At 37.6% G+C, this 17295-nt stretch overlaps 1 protein-coding gene across 1 annotated transcript in view; it reads left to right on the top strand.

The window, feature by feature from the left end:
* The window catches only part of LOC145684067 (uncharacterized), a 457866-nt gene that overhangs the window by 174334 nt on the left and 266237 nt on the right, over positions 1-17295 (top strand). Inside the window, exon 2 of the mRNA XM_081755919.1 lies at positions 9589-9658. Within this exon, the coding sequence (XP_081612045.1) occupies positions 9589-9658 (70 nt within the window). The remainder of the gene's footprint in view (positions 1-9588; positions 9659-17295) is intronic.

Here is a 17295-nt window from a genome sequence, read left to right as displayed (position 1 = left end):
TACTACTTCTTGGCTTTCGAGACCTGTGAGTTTTTAGAGGAGCTAACTACTGCAAAAAATACATTTTTGAATAACTGTAATATATAAATTATTATATTAAAAAAAAATTGAATGTAACTATGTGTGCCTGATCATCACGGGAGCTCCTCCGTGCCTAAGCGGTTAGCGTACGCGCCTTTGCCGTGGGGAGCCCGGGTTCGATTCCCGGCGGGAGCTCATGTGGTTCGGATTCCACGTTAATCAGTAGGTCCACGTCTCATATAGCCTCGCTGCTAAACGGGACGTTAAACTCAAAATCAACTCAACTCAACTGATCATCATGGTCAAATTGCAAAGTCAAATGAAATTACTTTTGGTATATAGTTAGGCCTTAATCCAAACTAGGATGTTATATTGCTTTCATTATAATGCATAATACGAATCCTAAGGAGGTAGTGAGGATCCGAATTTTTGCGAAAGAAATTAGTATCTCGCACGCCGTTAAACTTACGGAGCTGAAATTCAGTGTATTGAAAATAAACAGAATGTGTCCTAGCATTTTTTAAAATTTTCCTTTATGGGGGAGGAGGCACTTTCTATATATGGAAAATTGGTAGTGAGTTGGTTTGTAAAAATGATCGAAAACGATTGATGTTATTTAAGAAAAAAAATCAGAAACAAAAAACACAGTGCTTGGCTTCATATATCCATTGCTTTCTACTATAATAATTGCTGAAGCTTATGTTTATTATATGGAGCGCTTACAGCACAGGGCAATCAACCCATAAAGTTGTGAGAAAAATAGTCATAAAATTTGTACTGTAAGCTTAATTACACGGAAATTTTAAGTTTGGATTGTACGCATAATTATATGGACTTACACTATTATATTACACTTTTTTTCCTCTTTACTTTGGTTTATTTATTACCTTGATTTGGAACTTTCAAATTTCATCCTTTTTTTCACTGAAAAGTATCGATAATTCAAGGAAATAATTATACTATGATAATTTAATTGAAATTCCTCGTAATTTGGCACATGGCAAACAGCAGTGTGGTAATTGAAGGAGATTCCCATTCACCTCTAAACATTTTCCAGGAACCTCATTCCCTTTCGCTTTCTAGAGAGGGGAGGGAACTTGGTAATGGCATCAAACCTTCATGTGTAATTACAAAAATTAAATTTATAAACAAATATGAAATCATCAGTTTACCAGGCTTTAATTGATAATTTATTCACAAGATTCCCTATCGAAGGTGGTAGATGAAGTTTCTGTTCTCCATGAGTTGACATTGCCAACTGACATGGTCGATGTGGAAAATATGTAGTATGGTGATAGAGAGATGATATTTTTTGCTGAGTATTTCAAAACTGACCAAGAAAAATCATTATCAGGCTTACGTCTAACAAGCAGATTGTCGATGAGGAGTTGCAGAAATCGGGTAGAAGTATTATCAATTTCCACGACAGAGTGCGAACGGGGATTTTCCTTTATGAATTTACAAATGACTGATATTAGAAATAGACTAAGTGCTCAAACATTGTCTAACTTGTTGTTCATCAATGTTAATGGCCCACTGCTAGACAAGCTCAAAGTAGACGAGCTAGTTATTTCTTGGCTGAAGGAATGACATCATTCCACTACGGATGATTTACCACGAAAAAGTTACCAACAGGAGATAAACCCGATTTTAGATTTGTTTTAAGGTGGAAAATTACGAGTTATGGAAAATGTATACTTGTATTACTAATGGCTTCTTTGTGTTATTCAACTTTGTACCTAATTTTTATTAAGTCTCTTATTTGCTTTAAGTAAACTACTTTGTACACAAATTACAATTATGAGCATATTTTATGGAGTTGCTCTCACATAGGGTACCCGAGCACCTTTATACACTATGAAAAACTGATTTTTCAAGTCTTTTGTGAGAAAAATACTGTGAACTGACAAACCATAACCTTTTCCATATTGTGCAGGGGTATTTTCCTGCGAATCGAAGTTTCTTTTGGGATGCGTTCAGAAATTAACACTCGCATGAATACTCTCTTAGTGCAAGTATATTTTAGGCACACACTAATTTCCCCACCTCGGACTTTCAATTTCCTCACTGACAAACACTTTACCATATTATATCGTAAAGGTCAGATCCGCCGTTATTGTAACAGAGTGGTACTTGAGCGATTGACTAGAAATTCAAACTCCGATTAGTGATAATTTCACAGTCTTGTATTATTACAAGTGGAAACTCTTTAGTCAGTACAGAAGCCGTGGATCGTGCTCAGAGTTGATGACGATGGATTTTGGTGAGTCAGAGTAGGTCACAGTGGATGAGAAAGGTTCATGGTGGGTCACGGTGGGTGATGGGTCAGTGGGTAGTGCGTCACGGTGGGTGGTGGTTCAGTGGATCGTGGGTCAAGTTTTCATTGACCCACGCCAACTCTGGCATGAGGAATGCGTGCGTTCTCATAGTTTAGATTTCGAGGAGCGCGGATGCGTCTCCGACGGTGGATGACAGCACAGCTTTTGTCTGCATTGATTTTGAATCTCCAACGTCTTGCCCATTCCTGAAAACCTATGAGTTGACGTTGCATATAGATGTAACACTGTGCAAGTGAGCTACTGGTTGTGAAAAAGGCAGTATCGTCTGTGTACGTTGCTACAAAGCAATGGGGTAATGTCGGGATATCTGCTGTGTACAAATTATATAAAAGCGGTAAAAGTATAGCTCCTTGTGGAACACCTGCTTTAATAGGTCTAGACGTGGATTTAACACCGTCAACAGACACACGAAATTTTCTGCCAATGAGGTAGGAACGCAGTAAATGTAGAAGACGATCTGAAAAACCTTGCTTGTATAGTTTATATAATAGTCCAGCTAACCAGACTTTATTAAAGGCTTTTGAGACATCCAGGTAGACTCCAAGGGTGTGTTGTTTTCTGTTGAAAGCCACTGTTAAATGATCCACTACTCGCACGAGTTGTGTAGTAGTGCTATGTTGGGCACGAAACCCGAACTGGTGGAATGGTAGAAGGTCTCTACTAACTACATGCTGTTTTAGCCTCCAGAGAAAGACACATTCAAAGAGTTTACTCAGGTGTGACAGAAGACTTATTGGCCTATAGTTTTCCGGGAGAAGTGGATTCTTCTCGGGCTTGGGGATGGTGATAAGACGAGCTTCCTTCTAGGTCTTCGGGAAATAGCATAATTGAAAGATAACATTAAATAAATAGGTTAGAAGACCAGCAATTTTCTGGTTGGGTATCTTAGGATCTCAGATCGAATTTTGTCGGGCCCATATGCTATCTTCGCCGGCAGACATTTGATATGTCTTTCTATTTCTCGAGGTGTAACTGAGGTGATGTCATATGTAGGGTTTTGTGTATTTATGCTATAAAGTGTGGTTCGGATGTGCTGTTTGAGATAGGGATCGAGACGTGATCTGTTAGGCTGGAACTGTTCTTCCAGAGAGTCAGCGAAAGTATCCGCTTGCAACTGAGGGTCTTGAGTCAGTCCTTGTGGTCCTTGAAGGACGCTAGCTCTGGAAACATTTGTGGCACGCTGAAAGGATTTAGAGTATGTCCAAATTTTACGATCATTTGCTGTGATATTTCGAAAAGTATCTTCCCAGTACTGTTGATTTTGTCGCTGTGTGAGCATCTTGAGCTTCGCACGCAGTTTATTCCATAATGTTTTGTATGCTGGATGTAGTGTGTGCTGCCATCGGCGTCTAGCCCAACGTTTTAAATGAAGATAGATCTGTAGACGCAAACTGTCGCATTGTCCTGTGTGCGTTGGAGATATTTTGATAGTGGAACACCAAGCACATCGCCTTCAGAGCATATCAGAAATACCTCGTTACTGGCTGTGAGTATTTGCATTGTTTTTTATTGTTTGGTATGAGCAGACCTTTGCGAAACATATTTTGCATTTATGGCAAGTAACTAATAACATTCTATGTTTTCTGTAATCGGTCACAATAATATTGTTGTAAACCTTTGAATCGTTTGACAACAGTTACACAGGAGCAGTGCTTTCATCTATTTTCTTTATCTGTTATTCTTGTGTCGTAGCATATATGAATATAAGATGGCAGAACTGTTGCCTATGTAACTGTTGTCAAATGATTCACAGGTTTACAACAATATTATTGTGACCGATTACAGAAAACATAGAACATTATTTGTTACTTGGCAGAAGTGCCAAATATATTTCACAAAGCTTTGCTCATATTAAACGGTAAATATCAATGCAAATTCTCTCAGGTAGTAACTAGTTATTTGTGATATGCTCGGAAGGTGATGTGCTTTGTACTGAATTAACACACAAGTAACACGCTAAAGTGGTAATCATTTTGTGTTGTTTCAACATCTCATTTTTTTTATTTTTTTTTTTTTACAATGTAGTCTCCAGTACTAGATAATAGTTCAAACGATCAGGCAAATGCTATTAAAAGATCACAACAGAGACCATAGAACGTACGTATATTAAACAAACAGATTAAAATTCTCGTTGAGTTGACCTTGAGTTTAACGGCCCGTTCAGCAGCGAGGCTATATGAGACGTGGTCCTACTGATTAGCGTGGAATTCGAACCACATGAGCTCCTGGTGGGAATCGAACCCGTGTCTCCCACGTGTACGCTAACCGCTTAGCCACGAAAGAGCTCTAGATTAACTTTCTCGTACAAACAAATACATATATTAAATTAATCCTTTTAATGGGGATTTGGTTCTATTGCTTTATCCAACTAGTTAACAAAAATCACATTAGATGGAAGAGCCATGCCCAGCGCATAGATCCATGTGCTTGCGTCTCGACACGCAATCCTCGAGGATGGAGGATTCTTTTTTATTGCGCGTTTGTAAGATCACCTACTGATTCAGCATTATTCGTGGATACAGTCCCCATTTAAGGGGTTAACGTCAATAGTATTGTCTACGAGACTAGAAATTTCTCGTATCGTCTCGGAAACGAGACGAGAAGCAGATTTTTTAAATTCGGAACGAGACGAGAAATTTCATGAATCTCGGGGACAACACTAGTTCACCTAGTAGATCTCAAACACTGTTTTAGTGTTACATGGCTCCTAGTATAAAATTATAATCGATAAAATGATTGTACTAATAACACAAAGAAGAGCATTTATCAATCTTTAGAGATTGATTGAAATGAAGATAAACAAATCACAGCACAAATTTAGTACATACATTTACAAAAGGAGACGAAATTATAAAAGCTTTTCGAAACTCGAGACGAGACTACTACAAAAGTTTCGAGATGAGACAATAAAACCTTACTTCTCCTCTTGTCTTGTATAGTGGGCAACACTAAATACCACTGAGAGGGCACAATGGCTTATTGGTAGAGTGCTGACCTCTTGTACGTGGGGTCCCTGGTTCTATCTTCGGCCAAGTAAGTTTATGGTGAACAACATCGTGTCCGTGGATTTTTTTTCGGGGTACATCCGTTTCCTCCCATTTCTTATCCCACCAATTCTTCCATCATCATTCACTTACTTTAACTATCGTCTTCCTTAGCCTAAAAGGCATTGTCGTAGCATGTTAAACTGAAAGATTTAACTTTCCGTACTGTGGACTGACAATAGAATGCATATGGTCCCCCTAAAATGACGTCATAATCACAGACAATGATGCGATCGGTAAGCGTCAGCACAAATTCTACTAAAACCAACATATTGTGGCCCACAGCATCAGAGAGCCTCCGCCATGTTTCCATGGTTGGACGGAGACACTCTAGATCATACGTTTCTTTGAATCTGCCACCGCTAAACACGGCCTCCGGTTTGAAATAAGGTCAACGATAACTCATCAACCATATCACGTCTTTTCAGTCATCAGCGGTCCAGCCAGGATGAATGTTTGCGGCACCATTGGCTAAAGTGTTATATTGTCTCTTATCAGCGGTTCCATCCATACAACCTGACCCCATATGCCTATAGCGTTCCATACACATACACACTTGCATGGCCAACATGCATGAAAGATTTGTTTCATCATGCATGTTGGAATAATTTTTTGCCCACACACGTACTATCAAGCTGTCCAACTTACTTGAAGTAGTTTGAGAAATGGGGAGGACGGGAACCGGGAAGAGTCGAATGGCAAGACAATATAATTGCTATCGACAAGTAGTAACCATCGAGGTCTGTTAATTCTACATGTCAATATATAGGAATACGTGTGAAAAACTGGTTGCAATAATGACTCTCTCTCTTTTTTTTCTTTCTTTTCTTTTCTTTTCTTTTTTCTTTTTTTTTTTTTTACCTCTGGAGATAACTCATCAGGGTCTCCATTATTGCTGTGTTCATCTAGGTTGATTCTGCTTTCACGTATTTCTTTCTAGTCTAATAAAACTGAAAGTTCATCGTAGTACTACAGGGGTGTAGCCATGGGAAGCCCATAGCGGCCAGTCCCCCCAAATGAGCAGCTTTTAAAACATCATCGTAAGATTACCTCGCTTCAGTTATTTAAAAATAACAAAGTTTACATATAATTAATAATTTACGGTAAATTATTTACCGATCGAAAAATAGTATGGTACCTCTTCCGTGTAAGGAATAACCAAACCTACAGCTTGCTACCACGTATGCTTACAACCGATTGATCTAATGCTCCTGTGCGGATCATGTCCAAATTGGATGGAAATGGTTTAGATAATATAACTATATTATTCCACACCATTTATAATATTTTGTGTGTTTAATTCTTCTTTAGATTTGTGTCAATATAGACTGCATAACAAACAAATGGACTTCGAAAATAAATATATATATATATATATATATATATATATATATATATATATATATATATATATATATATATATATATATATATATATATATATATATTTGTAACAGCAGATTACGTAATTTACTGTGAATTATATTTGATATTTTGAAGACAAAGCTTCAACAAGGTACTATGAATACTGCTACAAAACAATGACACTAAGTGATTTGTAAGTTCATTTTATAGCTATATGCTGTAAAGTGTTTTAAAAGACACATTTTTATCAGGTGGAAAATATGGTGAAAAACGTTTTTATTCAGTTTTTCAGATTGGATTTCATTAGCTTTTTTTTTTTTTTTTTGTTTTTTGCCACTTTGTGTAAAACATTAAGTAAGATATAGCTGTTAATAAAATAATTATGGTGTTTTTAGCCAAGAATAATAAATAAATATTTTTGTTAGGAAATCTTAAAGAAATTAAGTGAAATTTAAAGAAAAATGAGCCGTATGTAGATAGGTTCTGTGTACAAGGGCTTAAATTGAGATAGTTTTGCACAAAGGTATAATGTTTTGTCCGGGGCAATAGTTCTTAGTTAAGCATAATAAAAACTACCTGGTACATAATATTTATGGAGAAAAAAAGCTTTAAAAACAGTGTTTTTAGTTTTTCGGACGGAAACCAAAATTTTCCGTTTTTTCAGGCCTCAAAATCTCAACACATTTTTTGGTTTTGTACATTGTAGCTGGCCCTCCTCAGAAACGACGGCGCCCCCCTAGATAAACCTTTTGGCTACACCCCTGTAGTACCTTAACCTCGGCATGTAAACTTCATCAGCGGCAGACACTTAATTTGCTTTTTCTCACTTTGTTATGCTCTCTTCTGTAGTTGGGAGTGCAACGTGTTTGTCTTCCTTTTAACACCATCAAATGTGGCGTCAGGTTGAAACTCTCTCAGCTTTTCTAGTTTTTCATATGCAGAATTCTTTACGTCCTTCCCTACACAGTAGTATTTTTATTATTATTATTATTCCTTCTACGAACATGGTAGTTCTTTGCATATTTGAATAAATTCACGCACAGGATCCCTTGTCATGTAACACAGATCATCCATCTTCAGCAACCTTGGCATTACGGAAGAGAGAGTCACGTGATTTCTTCCGCTGTTGTGATTGGCGAACCTAAATATAAAACCACCACCTTGCATGAACGAGCATATGCACGGTAAACATGCATGAAGAACGGGAAAAACATCATGCATGGTTACAGAAGATTTTGAAAACTTTTAACATGCATGAACGAGGCCATACATGATCAACTTGCCTGTGGATTTATCATTTTTCATGCAAGTTGGACGGTTTCTTCATGCATGTGTGTACGTGTATGGGCTGCATATGTCATGTAACTCGCAGCGGACTGATTGTTGGCACAGGATGTGGAAGGTGTAGGTTGAATTCCTCAGTTACTTCACCGTAGTCGCACGACGTTTCTGAGTGACAATCCGCTTTAATAATCGACGGGACCTGCCTCTGAAAACTTTCTTCCGACCACTGTCCTACTTCACCGATGTGGTTTTGCCGTGAGCCTTGTAGACCATCACTACTTTGGACAGTATCCCTCGCGACACATCCAGCATACTTGCCACTCACCACGCTCGGACCACATAACTGAGGGCCAACAATTTACCCTCTTTGGAAATAAGAGAGGTCGCCCATTTTGCACTGGTATCACCTGCTCAATTCGCTGCACATTGCCATTCTACTTCTTGTCACGTAGTACGGAGATTGCAATAACACATCAATAACAACAACCTGGCTCTGCAAGGCGCCACACATGTGCCAACCTAAATATTGACGTGCTTCCAACTCTAATTTTCATTAAATTGATAAGTATCTCTATAGTATATAATCTAGGTAAATACAAGGGTCGTTTAAGGTTAACCGGGATTTTCGTACATAAATAATCAATGAATAGCCGGATCATGATGAAGTTTGTGGATGACGTAATGTATTCCTTCTCGAGTAACTAGCGCCCGGCATGACATATTTGGCTCATGCGCAGCAGTTGCAACGAACATGGCGGCAATCTGTGTGTCTCTGGCTGTGGAGCAGCGGTGTGTAATCAAATTTCTTGTGAAGGAAAAGTTAAACCAGCTGAGATTTTCAGAAGATCGCAATCACAGTATGGTGAACAAATGATGTCACGGACAAGAGTGTATGAGTGCTGTGAACAATTTCGCGAAGATCGGGAGCTGGTGACAAATTAAGCGCATGGACAAATTCGCCCGCCTGCAGTCACATCAGTGAATATCGCACGTGTTGAGCAGCCCAGTATTACAATTAATGCCCAGTATTACTCCACATTGTTGAGTGGTGCTGTACGAAAGACCATTCACAAGAAAAGACCTGGGATGTCTGGAAATGTCATTCTTCTCCATGGCAATGCCCGCCCTCACACGGCCAATGAGACAAAAACTCTGGCCGAAATGCGCTGGGAAGTTCTGCCCCATCCCCCTACAGTCCAGATTTAGCCCCCGTGATTATAATTTGTTTTCACCCCTTAAAGACCATCTGGCACTGCGGAACGATGTCCTCCAGTGGCTATGACAACAACCAAGTTCTTTCTACGCCAGAGGAATCAGGGAGCTGCCACAATGAAGGCAACGTTGCCTCGACGCGTACGGAGAATACTTTGAAAAGCTGACATAGTTTGGTGCTTCTTGTGCTATCTGTTTCCTTTGAAGAAATAAAAGTCCCGGTCAACCTTGAACGACACTTGTATATATATTGTTTGGTTAGTAAAACCACCTAGTGCTTTTTTTGTTTAAAAAAAATAATTTCGTTTTACAATTTTTTTCAGGGCTTCTTCTAACAGGATCATCTGCATATTGGAACCAACAACTTTCAGATAATGGAGTAGGTGAAATTAGGTACGTTCATAATTATTTATGAATTAGTATTAGTGACTGAATTAGTCTATAAAGGGTGTTGCGAAAGAATCGACAGATTTTAATAGATAGTTTACGTGACAGTTAAGAAATATTTCTTCCTACATTCTCCGTTGAAATTCGAGGATACTGATAGTAAGAAGCTAATCAGATTTAGTAAAGGTTGAGATAGATCGGCGCTATCGTCACTGTTTCCCTTGACGTCACATGCAAAGGAAGGAAGAAAATCGGCTGCTTATTAGGTTTATCAACCTTAGAGGGGAAAGTAAAGTTAAATAATTTAAAGAAAGTGCGTTAAGTTAATAAATTAAAAATTCTTCAAGCTGTCCTAGTAATCCTCGTATTCCTAGGTTTGAGAATCACAAAGAAGAATGTACAACAGATTTCAGATGAGAAGCGGCATGGCCTTGAGTTGGCTTTACGCGGCGTCCAATTGGCTTTGAGCGGTGTTGACAATTCGCGACAAGCAGTTCTGCACGCTGACTTCTCGCGCTACTGCGAATCTTGACAATAGCAGAGGCGCTTATTAGAAATATTGTATTAGCACATTAACTGCTCACTTTACGAAGTAGAGAAAAGAATTACGAACACATACGTGAAAACTACATCTTTTTATGATAACTGGTTGTCATGATACACGCTTTGAAAGGTTTCCATATAAAACAATTAGTAAAACGAGCGTTGAGTCCCGTCTAATTTCCAGTGGATTTTTCTTCGATTTGGAAATGGAACTCAACTTTTATTAAAGGATAATCAGGGGTGTAACCAACAGGTTGTTCTAGGGGAACATTACTTTCAGGGGGAGGAAAGCTTTTCACACATTAAAAACAGAACAAATGACCTCTTTCAGAATATGAAAGCATTTTAACTCACCATGTATACTATACACATATTATGTTTCCTCGATGCTACCTTAACAAAAGACGGATCTTAACAGTACTGAAGTTGAAAAGCGGATTGTAAGAGATAAATCAATAAGCTATTCATAAGAAAACAAATGCTGTTTCTAGCAGTCTGTTTATCCGACTTTGTGTTTATGTAGGTTAAAATACTAAAAGGAAAAAACTCGAAAAAATATCAACTCAGATATTATTATGCAATAATATAGTAGTGAGATATCCTGGGGGGACTGAGGGAGCCAGGGCCCCTCATTTTATTTGTAAATGTGCAATATTAGGCATAATTTGAATGCAATTTGTCTTAAAATCATCATATATGCTTTCTGCATCTGAATGCACCCCCCCCCCCAATTTAAAGAGAAATCAGCATCCTTGTAATTAGGTACAGAAACTGTATTGATGATGTTTTCTTTTTTCTTTTTTCTTTTTTTAAAAATCTTATTTTATTATAAACGTTCCTAATTTGCATTAATTATTAAATAAGTTTACTAAACATATACTAGATGAACCTCATTTCGGGGCTGGAAATAGTTTGGAAAGTCAAGGCCCGCTTTTCCCCCGTTTCTACACCCTTGAGAATAGTAAGCGATGGAATTAACCTTTATTTTACGGCTTGTCAGTACACTGCCAGAATAGTAAATCCGTTCTTTCCCGCGTGGCACTGTACTGACACAGGCGAAAGGTCTACTTTGACCCGCGAGCACACCGGTTGAGAACCAACGTTTTTGGTTCCTTTCACTATGGACTATCTCTTCATACAATAAGGCACATCAGTTAAAAATATATATATATATATATGTGTGCTCGCGGGCCAAAGTAAACATTTCGCCTGTGTCAGTACAGTGCCACGCGGGAAAGAACGGATTTACTATTCTGGCAGTGTACTGACAGCCGTAAAATAAAGGTTAAATAACAAGCCTCTGCAATTTGATTCATATATATATATATATATATATATATATATATATATATATATATATATATATATATATATATATTCGATTCCCGGCGGGAGCTCATGTGGAAGAACAGAAGGTATGGGACATTCGTAATATTGTTTTGAAATTGCCTTCATGCAAGATTCTTCCTTATTCGACAGAAGAAACGCAGTATGATTTTTTTTTCTTCGTTTCAATACCTTACGTATGTGTGGCCAATTACGTACTCCTTCTTTACTCCTCTAGCAGGGACGCAAAAGCACCAGGCGTCTGAGTGGTGTCATAAATTATTGTAACCCAAAACAAACTCGACCATATCGTGTTGCTTACGAATCAGATGGATTGTTGTTGTGAGACCTACATCAAGTATAAGAGTATGTTATTACATGGAAGCAAAGGAGCTGATTGTGTGTGTAGGAACGCAACTTCTCTTCTTCTAGCATAAACAGAATTCATCAGTGTCTAGGTTGCTTTCTTTCGTGGTAGTTCATTTGTTCTCCAAAATTATAGTTGACAATGTCTTTAAGGAAACCGAGTACAAGTGCGAAATTTTCTTTAAAAAAAAAAAAAAGTGCTACGAAGTGAAGCCCGAAGAATTATTTTTTGTGTTTACAATTTTTGGAACTCATAAAAAATTTACAAGAGTCAGATTCAGACAATGGCGAAATATTAATTGACATAGACGATAGTGAAAGTAGTGTTGAAGACGAACGTTTAGCAGTTCCACTGGAATAAGTTAATAGGTAGGTTATTCAGTTGCTATATATACTTCTAGGATACACAGCCAAAATCTTTGAGTTTGCTGGAATAGTATATTTACATTGTGAATAATGTTGCCAATGTATGTGTAATAATCTCAACTAGAGGAAGAGCGAGAAGGGAAAGGGGAGTTTCGAAATCCGGCAACACCGCGCGGAATATCGCACAGCATTGGCTACTGCCCGTGATGCTTTACATCTGAAAAACACAATAAGTGTAATTTTAGTTGTAGTATTGGTAACACTAATTTGGTGGTCACAGACAGTATCGTCTGGTATTATTGGTTTGAAGCAGTAGTTGGTATCCCTGCGTTCAAGGTTACGTGTAACATTTCAGTTATGAAGACATGGTTGATGTGAGTGGTAGCAGTTGAGGAATAGTTAGTGGACGTCTGCGAGTGCATGAACGTCACCACGCAGGGAAAAAAATGACGCGGGTAATGACTGCGTTTAGAGATCGCTTTAGTCTCTCATCATTGAAACAGATGAATAATTTCGTAATCAACGTAATAATCATAAACCTTTCAAAAGAAAATCCTTCAGATGTTGCGTATTATTTCAAGGAGAACATATAGACGCATATATGTGTGAGTAGAGTACGATGGAGCACATATAAATTCGCTGGATACATAGTTCTTATGTGTAAGTACTCAATTCTAGTATGTACTAAATAAATAAACTAAAAATACTTTGATATTTCTCTCTATTATACTCAAACCTACCGGTACAGGGACTTCTAGTGCACCTTGTATCTACGTAGTGGCGTTTCTCTAATTTAATTCGAATGCATATCGGAACATTTTTCCTTTTGAAACTTCATACTTGACCCCAAAGCCTTCTTTACTTGTATAAACATTCTTGTATGATTGGCAACTCTGCACAACGTCATCCTCCTTCGTCCTCGTCTTCTTCTGCGCGAGAACCTTCTACTAGTCCCGTACCGTAATCAAGGGCGCCGAGCACAGCATTTCACACATAACATATCCTAAATCTCTTCACAACATCAAAACCGTTACAGAGTTTGGAAAAATAACCTTACCGTTGGATTTCTCTTCGAATGAGGATGTTGTTTAATATGTCACACAACCATGTTGTCATTTAAAATAAACAAGTTGATTCCAAGATGGCAGCCACCAATATGGCGGACGACAACCTTAAACACGTGATAATGTTTCTCCCTTCACACCAGCATTGATCCCAATTGACTCCGGATCGACTGCATTTACAGTTTCTCAAAAATTTAGCCCGGTCCATATTTTGTGTTTCACTTAACAAAATATCATCTTTCAATTACTTTGGACATTTGGTCATTTTCCAATATGACAAACGAAGATGTTGTGGGATTTTAGTATGTCATTTAAATAATCCTTACCAACAACTATGTCAAATTTTAACTTATTAATAATTACTTCGTAAGTTCAATAAAATTTTAAATCAGTTTGACGGTAGTTTTCGGAATTTTAGAATTTAGAGCTAAATATTTCTAAAAGTATGCGCTTTATGAAAATTGTTTCTGTATAAAAAATATTGTGTTATCTATGTTCTATAAAACGACACTAAGTTTATCTCTTTATTCTCAACCATAGCAAAGATATTGCTATTTTTATTTGACACTTTGAGCGGCCATTTTCCAATATGGCGGCGAAGATCACGTGGCATTTTAGCATACTATTAGTATGTTGTTTAGAACATTATTCACAACATCTGCACCAAGTTTCAGCTTGTTAATAATTTGCTCCTTTCGTTATTAAAATTTGAACTTCATTTACTGCACTAATAACAAGAAATAATCAGAATCATTAAAATTATTATACATTGAGGCTTGTAATTTATTTACGCCTGGAATTATCATCTTTTAATTCATGTCATAAAATTTTACTATGAAAAGTACAATAGTAAAATAGAAAGTTTGGTTATGTTCGGTTACTAGAAATCTCTCGCAACGCTCCAAAATAGAAAAGATGAGGTACGGAGGGACGATACGAAACAAATTATCGATTGATTTGTATTTACGTACTAGAGCAACAACGAGACCTACGTTTCAGTGGAATCTGACGACTGTAGTGCGTTCTATCTGGGATCCAATACATGAACAGTACGCACTTTGGTCACTAAATTAAGAAGAAAAGTTTTTAAAAAATTAAAAAGGATAAAAATAGGAGAATTTGTAACTCTTTGAGTTGATTATGCATTCTGATTTTAGAGCTCCTTTTTTGTTAGGAAGTTCAAGTTTCAATCTGGAATTCATGCCTTTCTGCGCCAGCGGGCCTATTTAAAATGTAATGTTTTATGTTATTCAGAGGATAGGAGAAAAATGAGTTTAGAGTAAGGATGGCCAAAATTTTCCGGAATCCGGAAAAATGATTTTCCAAAATCGCAAATTTCACTTTTTGGATTATGGAAAAATCCGGAATTCGTAAAAATTCCAGCATTCGGGAAAAACCCGGAATTCGTAAAAATTTGGAATTTAAAAAATTCCGGATTTCGGAAAAATTCTGGAATTCGAAATTTGGAGTGCAATTTTTTCCGAATTCCGCATTTCTTCGAAACCCTGAATTTTCCGATTTGACTTTTCCGGATTCCAAAAAGTAAAAATTCCGGAATTGGCCATCCCTAGTTTAGAGTATTCAAGACCTACCTAAAGAGGATGTTGCGAGAGGAACGTTAAAAGAATACCTCAAATTTGCACTAGAGAAAACTGCATTCTAAATCATTTTAAAGTTTTTTTTTTTTTTTTTTTGTTTTTTTTTTAATAGATATGACACCTCTTCAGAATTTATTTTCTGAGTTCGACCGTGAGAGCTCATAAGCTGCGGTAAACAGGCTCTGTCTGCTTCGTTCAAGTCTTAACGTGCAGCATCGTACTACATGGGTGGGGTTTAAGATTACGGGGGCATTCAGAACAATCGCATTTACTCAAGGGGGCGCTAGGCTCGTAAAGACTGAGAACCACTGCCCTAGACAACAAAAGGTGATTTGTAAAGAATGTTCTAATGATATCAAAGACCACCCACATAAAATAACGTAGAAATTCTTCAAATAGCCTTCAAAAATGAAATACCATGCAGGTAGATAATCAAAAGAACATTACACCTTCCCACCTGTTGGTTACTCCTTAGAAGAACTAACAGAAACCTAGAATGTATATAGAAAGAGATGAAAAATTAACAAGAACATTTTGATACATGGCCGTAACAGAAAACATGCTGAGGGCAGGACGAGGAAACTTTTTTTAAATTGTAGTTCGTTTCTGGTATTTTTTACATCTTTAAAGTTTCTGAATTTTATTTGTAAATTAAGAAACTTGTTAATAGGATGACAACTAAACGAGAGAGTGTAATTACAACGTATATAATTCAGAAAACTTTACACAACTATGTTTATTTTTCCTGTAAGAAAAGTTAACGGTGTGCGTGGATAATTTCTGCTCGTCGTTTTTGATCATTTCAGTCAGTTGGCGGACGTAGGCTAAAATTACAGAGGCCGACCGTCGACCCTTTTGGTTGTAGGAAGATCAATCTGTCTCGGCAAACAACGACCAACACCAGCGATTATCCCATTATCACCTCACTCTGAAAACCCACTGTTCGCTTCTTTTTCTTCTTTTTTAATTTGGCCGTAGTTTCGTCTACTCGATTGCAATTAACAGTGCTTTAGACATTCAACGCCACACCATGAAAATTTTCTTATGAAAGATTATCTTTCAAGTTAAGCTGCTATTGTCGATAGTGTTTTGTTTATAATCATATGTTCTGCTAGTGCTCGAGTGGTGGCTGTCAGTCGAAAAGAAGAAAAAGATAGCCTATTTGGAGCTCATGTGGACCCATACAGGTCTGTCTGTATGAATAGTTTTTTTTTTTTAATTTTTTTTTTTTTAAATCATTCCCCATGATTGAAACAGCTTTTCAAAGATCAGTTATAAAATGATAACATTATGTTGGCTGTTACAGCTGGAATTGTTGATTTCCTTGGAAATTGAATATTGCAACAATATTAACGTTAACAATAGTATATCAAAACTTGAATCTGCTGTCTTTACAAGAATAATGACAGAAGGAATATTTCTCCGTTTTCCTACAATCCGGTCGGATCAGGCCTTGCAGCCAGCCCAAAAAAGTAGGCGGGGGGGCGATGTAACCATATTGTAGTTCATCGCCATATTATAGTTTATTTGCCAGTTTACCGTGAAAATTTTAGGGGAGCAGCCAAAATATAGGGGGGGCTAGACCACCGTGGATATGGGCCTGGGTCGGATCACTTTTAGGTCCTCCAAAAAAATGACACGTCTGGATAAAAATGGGCGTTTGGTAATTCGAATCTTACAATTAGAGATATTGAGGAGGATATTTAGCGAAACTTTGAAGTCTGGCGTCGTATCAGTCACTAAAATATTTCCTAATTCAGAAAAAAATGAAATTTGTAGCATAGAACATACCTTTTCCTCAAATAAACAGAAAAAAAAAAGAAATCTTTAAGTTTAACGTCCCACGATTATGCCGGTTAGGCTAAAGGAGACGGTGATAATGAGAAATGAGTGAAATGGTGGAATGAAGAAAGTGGGAGGAAACGGGAGAATCCCGAGAAAACCCACGCACACGGTGTGTGTCCAGCACAAAGTTCACTTGGCGGGGGCTGGGATCGAACCAGAGGTGAACGCTCTACCAAATGAGCCACGGCGGTCCTTATAATAATAATAATAAGAAGAAGAAGAAGAAGAAGTGTTATTGATATTAATTGTATTGGGTACGTATGATACTTGAAGAGAGTACTTGAACTACACACACGATTAGGCTCCATTTGGCTCTTTTTTGCTCGACTCGACTCGAAACTCGAACCAAATTCGAGTCGAGTTGGAGGAAATTTTTCGAGCCGAGTTCTCGAGTCGAGTTCAAACATGTCTGTTTCCAGTCGAGTCGAGTTTCAAAGGAAACTCGCTCGAACTCGCTCGTGCCCATCCCTAATTTTTACAAACCAACTCACTACCAATTTTTCATATATAGAAAGTGCCCCTCCCCCGCATAAAG

Source organism: Thermobia domestica, chromosome 1, assembly GCF_964235325.1.
Source record: "Thermobia domestica chromosome 1, izTheDome1.hap1.1, whole genome shotgun sequence".
Lineage (NCBI taxonomy): Eukaryota > Metazoa > Arthropoda > Insecta > Zygentoma > Lepismatidae > Thermobia > Thermobia domestica.
Note: the sequence above shows the minus strand (reverse complement) of the source record. Positions and strands in the feature narration are given on the sequence as shown.